This window comes from Cololabis saira, chromosome 10 (genome assembly GCF_033807715.1).
Source record: "Cololabis saira isolate AMF1-May2022 chromosome 10, fColSai1.1, whole genome shotgun sequence".
NCBI classification, from domain to species: domain Eukaryota; kingdom Metazoa; phylum Chordata; class Actinopteri; order Beloniformes; family Belonidae; genus Cololabis; species Cololabis saira.
Window position 1 is genome coordinate 40,320,936 of NC_084596.1, and position 13,590 is coordinate 40,334,525.

The following is a 13,590-nucleotide window of genomic DNA, read 5'->3' on the forward strand; positions in this document are numbered from 1 at the left end:
GAGACAGTTTACTGAGCATGATTTTTAGTGGAAACCCCCTTTTGTGCAAATTGAAGAAAACCTTGGGTAGTGCAGACCTAATGCACCCCTGAGCAGAAGGGGGGAAAATACAGTACCTGTTTCCTGCAATATTGCTTTTTTTAAGCGATTTTAAATACTGAAACGTGCATATATAGTAAAGGTGGGGTGGTTGTCATGCCAGCTGCAGGCTCTAAACCTGCACGTGGAAATTAATTAGATAATAAAAACACACGGGAGCTAATGAATCCATTAGAATCCGTTTAACATTGCAAATACGCAACACTGTCACATTTCACATTGATGCCAAATCATGTGAATGAGTTGAAGGTATCTGTGATTGATGGAGGGGGGTTATTGATTATTGATGCATCATCATCGTCATCATGAGGGCTGTCTCCTCCTGACTCCAGCTTCATTCACTGATCATATTCACTGTAGATTTAAACCTCATCAAGATGCATTTGCGCGCCCTCTTGCTGTCTCTCGCGGGGAGAGAAAAGAAAGTGGGGAAGAAAAGCTCTCTTTGTTGAAGTGGGCGCTCATTCATCCAGCAGACCTCACAGCAAAACCGGGAGACATGGGAGCCCGCAGGCAGCACAGACCTGCGCTTGTTTCAGAGCCGCCCCACTAAGGATCAGGATCAGTGCGACAAAAGACTCCCCTCATAGGTTTTTTTTTTTTGACTAAAATCTACCTTTTTGCGCAGCAGCTGTGGGAATATGTGGATGCGCGTCCTCGGCATGAACTCCGCCGCGGCGCCGCGTCCGCGGCTGCAACTCTTCACCAGGGAGCGGAAAAGAGATGCGCGGATGCTGGAGGATCCTCTCCACGATTAAAGTTGAGCGAGAAACAGACAACAATAAGTTGGAGTCCCACTCGGAGCCGGGGCTTGAGTTTGGCTCCGTCACCCGCGTCTCGGAGCGGCTGCGTAAACGCGGAGCTTTGGCACCATTTGGTTTCCCTTTGACTCCCCAGAGCGCGTCGTTTTGGTTCTCACAGCAAAATCAGGTGAGCGCATTTTCAGAGTGACTAAAGAGGGAACTTATATGTATTGTTTCTCGACTGGGGGTCTTTTCCGACTTCTTCAACACTCCACCGTGCGCCGCGACGCACTGACTTTCCCAACCCAATTTTTCCACATTTTGTTTTTCCTCCCCCAGTCTGGAGAGAATGAGGTGTCTCCGGGTGAAGCATGAGCTGTCGGAGAATCAGTCATAAGCGGCTGTCTCTGCTATGGGAGGGGGTGGCCGTGTCCCTGTGGCTGTGCTGCGGCTGGAGCCCCGGGGGGGCCGCGGCCGGGGCCGCGCCCGGTGCGCCCGGGCCCCTGGGCTGGATGCTGTCCGATAAAGGGCCCTTCCAGCAGGCCCCGGAGTTCACCGAGGCTCTGGAGAGGTACCAGCAGGGCTACAGCACCCGGTACAAGATCTATAGGTGAGTCTCACCTGCATGTACCATACCGTATAGGTTTTACTGCGCCCAAATATGCTGCAGGATAACCGGAGCCAGAGCGCACCACACCAGTAGACGCTGATGATATAAGTTTGCAAAATACCCCTTCACTCTGTATTGCCCTCTCAGGTATTAACACCTGCTCCAAATCAGTTGCAAGCTAATGAGGAAATCGGGAGAACTGCTGGAGGATGAAGATTGTGCCCTTTGCTCTTGTCATTAACTAATTTGACTGCAAGCTCATCACTCACCTGCAAAACTGCAATTAGGCATTGCTTGGGTTTTTTAATTAAGGGTTGGTGATTCTGCTTTTTGCTGTTGTTTCAGAATGACCCCTGCTGCAGGAGTTGATCCCAATTACAAGGAAGTATATTCAATGACTTCCCGCAGCAGCTTTATGCCTCCTTTTTGTCTAAATAGTCATCACAGTGGGTCAGTCCACCTCACACATCCTCTCTTGGCTGCAGTTGTTAAGCCGAGCGATGCAGTTCAAATCCTCCATCATTGTGCATTAGAGAACCCCCACATGCAGAACTGTGAAAGTGTGCGGATGTTTGTCACTGTTCCTGCAGTTTTGTGAGGTGTAGTTGTGGAGCAGATCATTTATTTTCCGTTGTGAGCACTGCCAAGGGTTTAACCAAGCGGAAAAAATACAAAGTGTGCATCTATAGGCAAGTAAATCAATTGCTCCATTGTCCTCGCTCGTGAATCTTTAAGGGCTGCAGTTTTAGTGACACCTCTATTGTGCTTTTCTTTTTTTTTTTTTTTTTTTAACAATTGATCAGGAGCATCAATTTTCCCAGAGTCCCGTGGTGAGGCCCCTTGTTGACTATAATTAGTGACACCCACTGATGGCTACAAAAGATCCAGCTTGAGCTGTCTATGTTGACAAACATGTGTATTGGCAGGCTGTCGCCTCTGCTTCGGGGTCTTTTACCCTGCAGCGATGCTCTAAGCTGCGTGCTCACATTTTCAACCCAAGAGCTCATTTGAGGATTACGGATTAAGGATTTTGAGGATGGTACTAAAATGAAATCCAACCACGATGGAAAGTGGCTGTAACATGAGCTGACAAGACAGTCCATTTGAAACAGTTACCCACATTTGCCTGACTTATCTTTTTATTAAATGTCTTCAAGCAATATCAGAGCAGGGATACACAGAAGAAAGCAAATATTGATATATATAGTATGGCAGCTGCACTGGATCATTTTCTATTGGGATGTAGACCAAGACTGAAAAAAGTTTTCTCAGTTAATGTTGATACCAACAACTCCATCTTCACCTTCTTTCATGTGGATGCTGATGGAATAGCTGCAGGTTATAAACGCCCATCTGTCCAGCAGAGATGGACACTCGACCCGTCCTCTTCTTACATTGATTGCCGGTAATGATACACTCCACATTGTCCCAGTATCCCAATTATTTCTCGGCGAATCGCTTTTCTCTCTGCAGTGATTTGATGGCCTCCCGGAAGCAGGGAGAGGTGCTCAGAGCAGCAGGCAGCGCTGTGGAAAAGGTGCATTAACCGGTGCTACGCAGGCACTGAGAGAGACACAGAGGGATGGTTTACAGTTCAGCAACATTTGTGTCCAAGGGGCACAAAATAACAAATGATGGCAGCTGATGATGGCAGATTTTAGTTTGGTTTATGCCCTTCTGTTTCTGTGGGTGTTGCAGCTTTGCATCCCGATGAGTTTTGGTTTCATCCATGCAGCAGTTCTTTTACGGTTCTACTCTTCTGTGGCTGCACACACTGCAGGGAACTAAGTAACACAGAGGGAACTTTGCAATTGCCAAAATTGGTCAAATATCAAAGTTTTTTGGTTCAGGAGAAAATAAAATTTAGAGAATTCCAAGGAAAAATTAGGATAACTATGTGATTAGATGCTATTCTTGTCTGATTTGCGGAATTGAACATGTTTTCAACCTACCTGAACACCCAAACACACAAGCTGTGATCAAACGTCTGCGAAGGCTGATGCCACAACCTGAAAATATCCCCATTTCCTAAGTGCACATTGTTTTATTGTATTTACTGCCAGGTTTGTCTGTTTTTTTTAATTCTAATCTCTGAGAAGAGTGTTATTAATTTTCTGCCATCAATAACCCTCTCATGTTTGTACTCCAACTACAAAGCTACTGCCAGAGGCTGAATATATTATCTTCGAATAAAGTCAGCCAATAGGGAAAACAAAAGGCTTTCTCTCCTCAAACTACCAAGAATATACTCATCCCAAGAACTTTTCTTTAATCCACAAGAAAAAAAAAAGAAGCTGCAAAGCTCAGTAGCTGCATGTGTCAAGGCTTCACTTGCTGTGAAAATGCGGCGGCTGTTGTTAAGAGAGCATGGAAATATAAAGTGAGTCTAAAGCATTGAAATATGCGGCTGATATGTTTAATATTTTTGCAAACTTGTGGTAGCACACAGGGAAACTTATATAAGATGGTTGTGTTTGTAACACAACAAATGTTGCCACCATATTCAGTTTTTTAACCCTTTCATGTCTTATTCAAAAGTGAAATTATTTTTAAAATGCAGTCTATTGATTTAAAGAATCAGAATCTTGCTATGAGGACTTCAAATACTTTGTGGATGATATGTTACACAAAAACGTCATCAACGGGAATTTATCCTTCTTTTTTTCTTTCTTTCTTTCTTTCTGGCTCATTTATTTTCTTTCTTTCTTTTTGGCTCATTTCTATCTTTATTTCTTTCTGGCTCATTTCTTTCTTTCTTTCTTTCTTTCAGGCTCATTTCCTTCCTTCCTTCCTTCCTTCCTTCCTTCCTTCCTTCCTTCCTTCCTTCCTTCCTTCCTTCCTTCCTTCCTTCCTTCCTTCCTTCCTTCCTTCCTTCCTTCCTTCCTTCCTTCCTTCCTTCCTTCCTCCCTTCGTTCTGCGTCGATTTAACGCAGAATCAGCTTTACACAAAAACGACATCAATGGGAATTTATCGTTTTTACCGCAAGATGAGAAATTCTTATCGTGGGGAATTTTTTTGACGGTTTATCGTGAACGGTAAAATATCGCCCATTCCTAATGTATATATATATATATATATATATATAAACATATATAAAATACCAGCACCTCGATAAAGTACCTGTTTCATGGTGCCTAAAGCTAGTATGAACAATGACAATAAAGAATCTTGAATCTAAACTCGCATCCCTTCAATCTCCATATATCCCATATATATATATATATATATATATATATATATATATATATATAGTAAGAGAGTTTGGGGGTGGTGAACATGACTGCATATATATACAGGATCTATAGATGAGGCTCACCCCGTCTGCTGCTGCTAGAAGCTGGGGAGGAGGTGGGATTTTAAGAGCACCTTATTTGATGGGCGTTTGAAGGTATGTGGGAGAGAGCTACCCCTTGCTGCTTAAATGGACCTATAATGAGAGAGAAAGCGTGCAGAGCGAACCTAAAACGCTGCTGGAGATGGCAGCCTGAACCAACTCCCAACAGGTTTCTGGTGCGTCCACTCCTGCGGACGTCATTACATGTTTTCTATGAATTCCCCAAAAAAATAAAGTTAATGTAATGGTAAAATTACATTTTCATCAAGCCCTCCACTGTAAAAAGATTCTTTGAAACAAAAAAATGTGTTCAGTGCATTGGACTGAATGGATGAGGGATGACAGTGTGATGTCCAGTGAAGTGGCTAATGTGCAACTAAACCATTCAAACCTATGCATCTACTAGAAAACAGCCTCTTGGCCAGAGATGAAAGGACTACTGTAGTCTGTTACATCTTTATCAGAGGTAGAACAGGCAGGAAAAAGTCCTACAAAAACTGGATTTTCTACATAAAACAAAAAAACAACAACCCAAACTGTGATGCATCTAAAGCTTTCCATACAGCTGAAGTCCTGAAGAAAGTGAGCATATGCGTCTCTGTGCGTGTGGTCTTTGTTGTGCTTCCAGGGAGTTTGGTCGATGGAAGGTCAACAGCCTGGCGGTGGAGAAGCGCAACACTCTCGGTGGCAGCGGTGGTTTGGCTCTGCCCCTCGACCCAGACTTCATGCACACCATCCGCCAGCTGGGGAGGCGGCCAACCCTCCAGATGATTACAGAGAGTCTCATCAAGAAATATGGCACCCACCTCCTCCTTTCTGCCACTCTGGGAGGTACAAAGCTGAGCTTCAAAGCGAGCCTGATTCGTGAGGCTTCTAATGTGATTTTCTTCCATTTCTTCAGGATAAAGGGGGGCACCGGTTTTACCGTCTGTCGCTTTTCAAGCAGGAAAACATATAATACTTTTTTCTTTTCCGTTTCTGAATGAGTTCAGTTAGGTTTTTAAAAGACAATGAGTCATTCTTATTTCATGTGAAACTAAAAAAAAGGAAGAAATCAGTATATTTGTTATGTTTTTGTTCTGCTAAAACAGGATGGGTTTCTGGAAACAGGGCTTCATCATTGTTTTTTAATGGTTTCAGTAAATTACAAGTAGAATATTTTATCACTCTTACTCTTACAAGATCATAGAGGCGAAAAATGTTGACGGCACAGTGAAGCTCCTACTTTATTCTCATTTTATTTTCTGCTTTGTGTTGGTTGCTGGAATTTTTCTGGATGCTTTTGTAACACTTTATAAGAGTGCCTTTTCCTTAATTTGACATGTGCTTTAGTTTACTTGACAAGGAGCTTGAGCGCTTGTGGGAAGTTTGACTTCAGGCTGTGTGAAACAAAAGGCAGAAGTTTTGTGAGGCCACCACCATCAGATGCAGCAACAAAAGCATGTTTGACACGCAACGCTGCTGGCTTTTGGTTGCCTTTTAGGGAAATTAACGGGGTTCCAGGATGATGAATGTGCTTCTCTCTTGTGTTTTTTTTTTATGTGTGCACCGTGCAATAGTCTTTAGACACGTCTCTTTTCTTAATAGTTTGCTACCAAGGTCCAAAGACCCAAAACAGGATCTGGGAGGTGGATCCTTCACTGGACCTGCCTCTATTAAGTTTTTGACTAGTAGCTTTTACTTACACACGCTAGGGCTGGGCGATATGGACCAAAAGTCATATCTCGATATTTTCTATCTGAATGGCGATACTCCATATATATCGATATTTTTTCTGTGCCATAATTGGGGTTTCCCCCAAAGCATTATAGCATAGCATCTCTGTTAGCATCTCTGTTAGCTTCATTTTTTCTGAGGCAAACCCTTAAAAAAACAGTCAGTTTTAATACAAAGCCTCGTGCCAAATGTCACACAGGTTCCTTTATTAACAGAGGTCTGCACAAAATCAAAATGTATAAAACAAATGAAATAAAAATAAACTGCCTGCATATATAGAATAAAAATGCTTTTTGTATAAAATAAAACAAATATCCCTTTCCTGCATAACAATTAAATTAAAATACACTGTGCAATTAATACAATGTAGACAGTAACAGGCAGACTTTTCCACTGAGGTTGACAGTTGTGCAAATAACAAAACATTTGTGCAAATCTCAAATAAAACATAGTCAATTAGTCACAAAATAAGCAATATCAAAATCATTAAAAAAAAAGTTTTTAAAAAAAAATCGATATAAACGATATTGTCTCGTACCATATCGCGTTTGAAAATATATCGATATATATTAAAATCTCTATATATCGCCCAGCCCTAATCCACGCCACTATATTGATGATGAATTTAAAGAAAAGGGAGTTACGATGGACTTTTTACACTGTTTTGGATGGTTAAATATGGTCAGGTACAAAGATTGGACTGAAAATGTGTGAAAAAAAAGTACATTTCCAAAGACAAAGCATCAAAAGCCTGTGCAATCTTTGTTTTGTGCCACTTTAAACATTACAAGACAGTCTGGCTGCTTGGCAGCAAGAAATAACAACAAAACAACAATACCTCATCAGTTTTTAATGCTGGAGCCTTCGTTCAAGGGGATACTTCAAGCAGGATCTTGAAAGGAATGAATATATTTTGGATGTTTCTGGGACCTCCAGTGATTAGTGCATCGTAGACCTTCTTTGTCTTTAAGAGCAGCAGTAGGCGACTTAATCAGGTTCTCCAATAACCTCTCTTCATTCATGAGGAGTTTAATTGATGCCGTTCTTGTTTGTTCCTTTTCTTCCAATCATCCAAACCATCAGTTCTCCCACAGCATCTAATCACTACTGCGCCTCTCTGTCTGAAAAGATACTAATGAAAGGTGATTAGTGCTGCTCCATCAGAGCTAATGAACCTCTCTGCCTGACTGTCACCAGGGGAGGAGTCTCTGACAATATTTGTGGACAAACGGAAGCTGAGCCTGCAGTCGTCGCCCGCGGGCGACGAGGGCGTCAACGGGAACTCCAACACTACGGGAGCAGTGACTCTGGAAGTCCTGCACCAACTGGCCGCTTCCTACTTTGCAGACAGGGAGGGCACCTTGCGCCGGCTGCACCACGTCCAGATTGCATCCACGGCCATACGGGTACGTAAAAAGTATGGATGCACAACGGCGCTCCACTGGGAAAAGAAAACACACACTTGTTGCCCAAAGGCAGCTGTGTTGCTCTGCTGTAGCCCCTGGCAATTACACCGGGGGAACAGCAGGATATAAAGCATAGCTCTTCTATTCCCATCAATTTATGCAACATAAAATATGAAATATTCTGCGAGGAAAAATGATTTCGGACTATATCATCTACCCCTTATTTATTTATTTATTTATTTATTTATATTTTTATTTCATTTTTGACCCAGTGGTTGTAGGGTGCTAAATGCTTTTTATTTATTCATTTTTAAAACTATTTTGGATTATTCTGCTTTCATAACATGTAATCTTTCAGAGCTCTGAGATACACTCACCGGCCACTTTATTAGGCACACTTGTCCAACTGCTCATTAATGCACATTTCTAACCAGCCAATCACATGACAGCAACTCAATGCATGTAGATATGTAGAATAGAATAGAAAATAATTTAACAGAATACTTTATGGTCTGTCCCAATGGTGACAGAAATTCCTCTTTTGACAGGGCTCACAACCACATTCCCATGAAGACACAACGAATAAATACATTAAAAATACATTAAAAAGAAAAAAACAGTAAATAAGTTAGAACAGACATGACTAGTGCCTGTTAAAGGTGCAACAATCTATTTAATATTGTTCAGAATGATTGTGGCAGATGGAATTAATGATTTTTTGTAAATGTTTTTCCGGGTCAGTGGAATTTTATACCTTCTGCCTGACGGCAGTAGTTGAAATGAGTGGTGGAGGATGAGAGGATGAGAGGGGTCTTTTGTGATCAGAGTTCCTGATCACAGAGCGCTTGTAGAGATCAGACAGGGGGGGGGTGTTGTGATCTGCATATTTTGCTGGCCTGGTTTATTATTCGGGAGAGTCTGGTCAAGACGATCTGCAGTTCAAACCAGCATCAGAACGGGGAAGAAAGGTGATTTAAGTGACTTTGAACGTGGCATGGTTGTTGGTGCCAGACGGGCTGGTCTGGTATTTCAGAAACTGCTGATCTACTGGGATTTTCACCCACAACCATCTCTAGGGTTTACAGAGAACGGTCCGAAAAAGAGAAAATATGGAGTGAGCAGCAGTTCTGTGGGCGCAGATGCCTTGTTGATGCCAGAGGAGGATGGCCAGACGGGTTGATAGACTACAGTAACTCAAATAACCACTCGTTACAACCAAGGTTTGCAGAAGAGCATCTCTGAATTACAACACGTGGAACCTTGAGGTGGATGGACTACACCGGTTGCCATTCCTGTCAGCTAAGAACAGAACAGAAGAACAGAACAGAAACTCAGGCTATCATTCACACAGGTTCACCAAAACTGGACAACAGAAGATGGAAAAACATTGCAAGGTCTGATGAGTCAGAATGGTGGGGTCAGAATCTGGAGTCAACAACAAAGCACGGATCCATCCTCCCTTATACCAACGGTTCAGGCTGGTGGTGGTGGTGTCATGGTGGGGGGGATATTTTCCTGGCACACTTAGGGCCCACTTGTACCAACTGAGCATCGTGTCAACGCCACAGCCTACCTGAGTATTGTTGCTGACCATGTGCATCCCTTTATGACCACAGTGTACCATCTTCTGATGCTACTTCCAGCAGGAGAACGCACCATGTTATAAAGCGTGAATCCTCTCAGACTGGTTTCTTGAACATGACAATTAGTTCACTACTCAAATGTTCTCCACAGTCACCAGCTATCAGTCCAGTAGAGAACCTTTGGGATGTGGTGGAACGTGAGATTCACATCATGGATGTGCAGCCGACAAATCTGCAGCAACTGCATTATGCTGTCATGTCAATATGGACCAAACTCTCTGAGGAATGTTTCCAGAACCTTGTTGAATCTACGCCACAAAGGATTAAGGCAGTTCTGAAGGCAAAGGGGGGTCCAACCCGGTTACGAGCAAGGTGTACCTAATAAAGTGGCCGGTGAGTGTATATACTCGTGAAAAACCAAAAGCCCAGCCTCTTTCAGCCTAAAAGGTTTTTACATATTTACCGTGATAAAAAAGGCTTACCAAGTCTTCAAACAAGATGAACAACACAGAATCACTATTATTTCAGCAGAAACTAAGCAGAAATGCAGAAGCACGGTGTGAAAAACAGAGCAGACTAGCTTCCAAAGTAATTATGAAGGTAAGTGGCAGCCAAGTGCTGTTGATCAAATGCACTTAATTAAAGCACCCAATTAATCAATCACCCGAAAAAGTGACTGCTTCTATAAGAGCAGGTCTGGCAGTTTGCTGATTTGATGCATTCAGGTGCATGTTAACACAATGCCAAGGAGGAAAAACCCTCCATCATTCAGGGGAGGCTTTTGGTTTCTATAGCCAAACAGTTCCAAGCTAAACATCGGAGTCTCAAGTAGGGCTGGGGATCGATTCAAATGTCAAGAATCGATTCGATTCCGATTCTTAAGATTCAGAATCGATTATCAAGATTTGATTCGATTCGATTCGATTCCGATATTGATTTGGGTTAGTGTTATTAAAACTGTTTTTTGAGCTGTTGCATGAATTATATGACTGTAGTTATGCAAAATATTACTACTAGTATTATATTGAGATTAAACAGCAAGTATTGCAGCTAATGATGCTGTAAGGACCAATCAGCTCCCAGAATGCTGATAGAACTGCTTTCAGAAACATCGTGGGGCAGAATTATCAAACAGATCCAGGCAGCAAACAGACGGATGAAATCGGTTTTAATTTTTCCCAAATTCCGTTTTATTTGTTGTTTATTTTGTTATTTGTTCGGTCTATTTTGGTTTTTAATTTTTGAGAATTTGGTTTTTAGCATTTTTTACAAATGTAACCCCAAGACAGTATATAAAGTAATGAAATATAGACGATTTATGCAATTATAACTGAAAACTTTAATGTTTTCATACCTTTAATCAAATCAAATCAAATCAAACTTTATTTATAAAGCACCTTTCATACAAAAAATGCAACACAAAGTGCTTTTCATAAAACATAAACATAAAATGTATTAGTGCCCCCCCCCCCGCACACACACAGATAGACACACACAGACACATGGTGCAGACATGGCTAGGCACAGAGGATCCAGGTGAGGAAACGGTCACAGGGAGCCGTCCACGCCAGGAGTTCCCATAGCCCGCAGCTACAAGGGGGGTTCCTCCACAGAGACCATCCCGGCCCGGACGGATAGAGGAGTCCACACCACAGCGGTGAAGCCGTGGTGCAGAGCTCCACAACCATCCAGGCCAGAACCACCCCCAGGACGACCCCCTGCAGGCCAGATTCACTCCCAGCATGGAGGCTCCCCATGAGGAAACACTGGAGCTAAAAGCTGCAAGAAAGCAGGATAAAATACAGTAAAAGAGTTTAAAAAGTATAACATAACGTAAAATCCTAAAAGTATGTCTAAAAAGCAAGACATTAAAAACTAAGGAATAAGACAGTAAAATGTATAAAATAGACCATAAATAACGACTAAAATATTTAGATAAAACATTAAGATAAAACAATGAAAATAAATTATGATAAAAAAAAGAAGGATAAACTAAATATAAAACAGAGTAGTAAGATCCAATAAAAATAAGGGTGAGCATAAAAAATTATAAAGAGTTAAATGAGTCAGTTAAAAGCCTGATTAAAGAGATGGGTCTTGAGCCTCTTTTTAAAAACATCAACAGTCTCTGCGGCCCTGAGGTTCTCCGGGAGGCTGTTCCACAATCGGGGACCATAAAAACTGCCTTTAAACATATTTAAAGGCAAAAACATGGCACCAGTTATTCTCGTGTCCAACCAAACATTACTATTTTGGGGATAAACAAAAAAATAACCAAAAGTTGTAATGTAATGATGAAAACAAAAATAACACAAATATTTTTTTTTTTTTAAATAAATCCATCTTTAGACATATGGATCGATTTTTAGGAATTAATATGAGAATCGATTTAGAATTGGGAAATCGATTTTTTCAACACAGGCCTAGTCTCAAGGCCTCCGTTTCCATGTTAGCTGTACTTATCCGTAGTTCATTGGAGTGCGATGGCTGGGGTCGTGGCGATGAAAGGCTGAACTGTCTGAGTTCTTCTCTCCGTGGTCTGTGTAGACCAGCTGACCCACAACACTGACTGGATGGTACATTTCAAGTTGCACTAAATCTGCAAAATGGAAACGATGTTCAGTCAGTTGAGAGGGCTTAGTTCTGCGTGTCATGTGGAACGATAAAAGCACGCATGAATGTGTGTTGTGATTTTATCGGTAATGAGTAAATATTAACATTTCCACGTGAGTAAGAAATGTCTGAGCTATACTGTTCTCCTCAAGTTAACTTTGCTGTTTGGTATTTGCTTAAGCAGACTTTGAGAAAAGGCTGTCTGAGACGCAGACACACCTCAAACAAAGTTAATTCTCTCCTGATTTGTTGAGGTGAAACTAATCCATCAGAAAATCCCATCTCCCCTCGGAGGGAGTAAATCCAGGATCTGCTGCAGGTATCCTAAGGAGGAAAACTCTGAGATGGCAGCAGGGAGTTGTGTCATTTCTCTACAGTCCCTGTCTCATATTAGCTATGTCTCCTGTGCAGCGATTTACACATCTTAGCCCGGTTTCAGCTCATCTCTGACATTCATGTTGCATTATCTGCTTCACTGCATGTCTCTGGACATACCAATCTAATTTGTACACTGGTAAAAGCACAATAACAGGGAAACATTTTCCAAATCGTTATGTTTAAAGGTAGAGGACACGAATGCCAAAGACTGGGAGGCAGTAATAATAAATAATGATGTCTTTTAATTGGAGCCAAAACGGTTGCCTTAACAGGATAATCGTTGAATTAAAGAAATACTGGCAGGCACCTCAAGGATAACCCAAACAGACCGAACAATGGGATTCTGACTGGCAGCAAAACGAGCAGAAGATGAGCCACGCAACGACGGCCGAGCAGGGGAGAAAAAAACGAAAGCAGGCACGTAATAACAGACACTCAAAGGCAAACGGGACACGTGATTTGGCAATCAATAAAGAGAGGACCAATAAAGGAAATCCAAAAAGAATCCTTGCAGAAGGGAAAAGCCCTTTCAAAATAAAACAGGAGAACAAAGAAAGAATCAAATAAACCCAAATCAGAATTACATGAGCACGACACCAATGTACGATAAGAATGATGTCTAATCAAAAACAAAGGTTATTTTAAAAGTTAATCATTGATTTGTATGGATATAAAATTAATGATGCATTAATTTTATATCCATAAAATTAATTATCTGTACCCACTTTCCCAACCACCATGTCTAGGAGACAAATACTTTAGGAAATTCAAACGATAAAGTCGACCAGAGTACTTTGCTATCAAATGTATTCATAATTAGATACAATAAGACCATAGTGTATAATATATTTGAAAATATAAAAAGGCAATAGATAGGAAAAGATGCTAAATCAAGTAAAGTGCAATGCTACAGAGCTACAGGCTGAAAGACAAAGAGGAAAGGTGAATCCGTAGCTATGATTTACTGTAAATATGTCTGGGTGGCGCAGATGTAAAGAAGTAAACTGTTGCACAGATTTGAGGAAACGAGCGCAAAGGTTTGATCACCTCTGTGTTTCAATCTGGATGTTGAAACCTTTTGGAGCACAACGCCGGTTTACTGCTGTG

General features: G+C 41.6%; 1 protein-coding gene across 1 annotated transcript in view; it reads left to right on the forward strand.

The window, feature by feature from the left end:
• The first annotated feature begins 473 nt into the window (after nt 1-473).
• LOC133452088 (BMP/retinoic acid-inducible neural-specific protein 3-like) overlaps nt 474-13,590 on the forward strand; it is a 46,976-nt gene continuing 33,859 nt past the window's right edge. The window contains exons 1-4 of the mRNA XM_061731284.1: nt 474-1,029; nt 1,182-1,452; nt 5,416-5,618; nt 7,701-7,909. Of these exons, the coding sequence (XP_061587268.1) occupies nt 1,214-1,452; nt 5,416-5,618; nt 7,701-7,909 (651 nt within the window). The 5' untranslated portion in view covers nt 474-1,029; nt 1,182-1,213. The remainder of the gene's footprint in view (nt 1,030-1,181; nt 1,453-5,415; nt 5,619-7,700; nt 7,910-13,590) is intronic.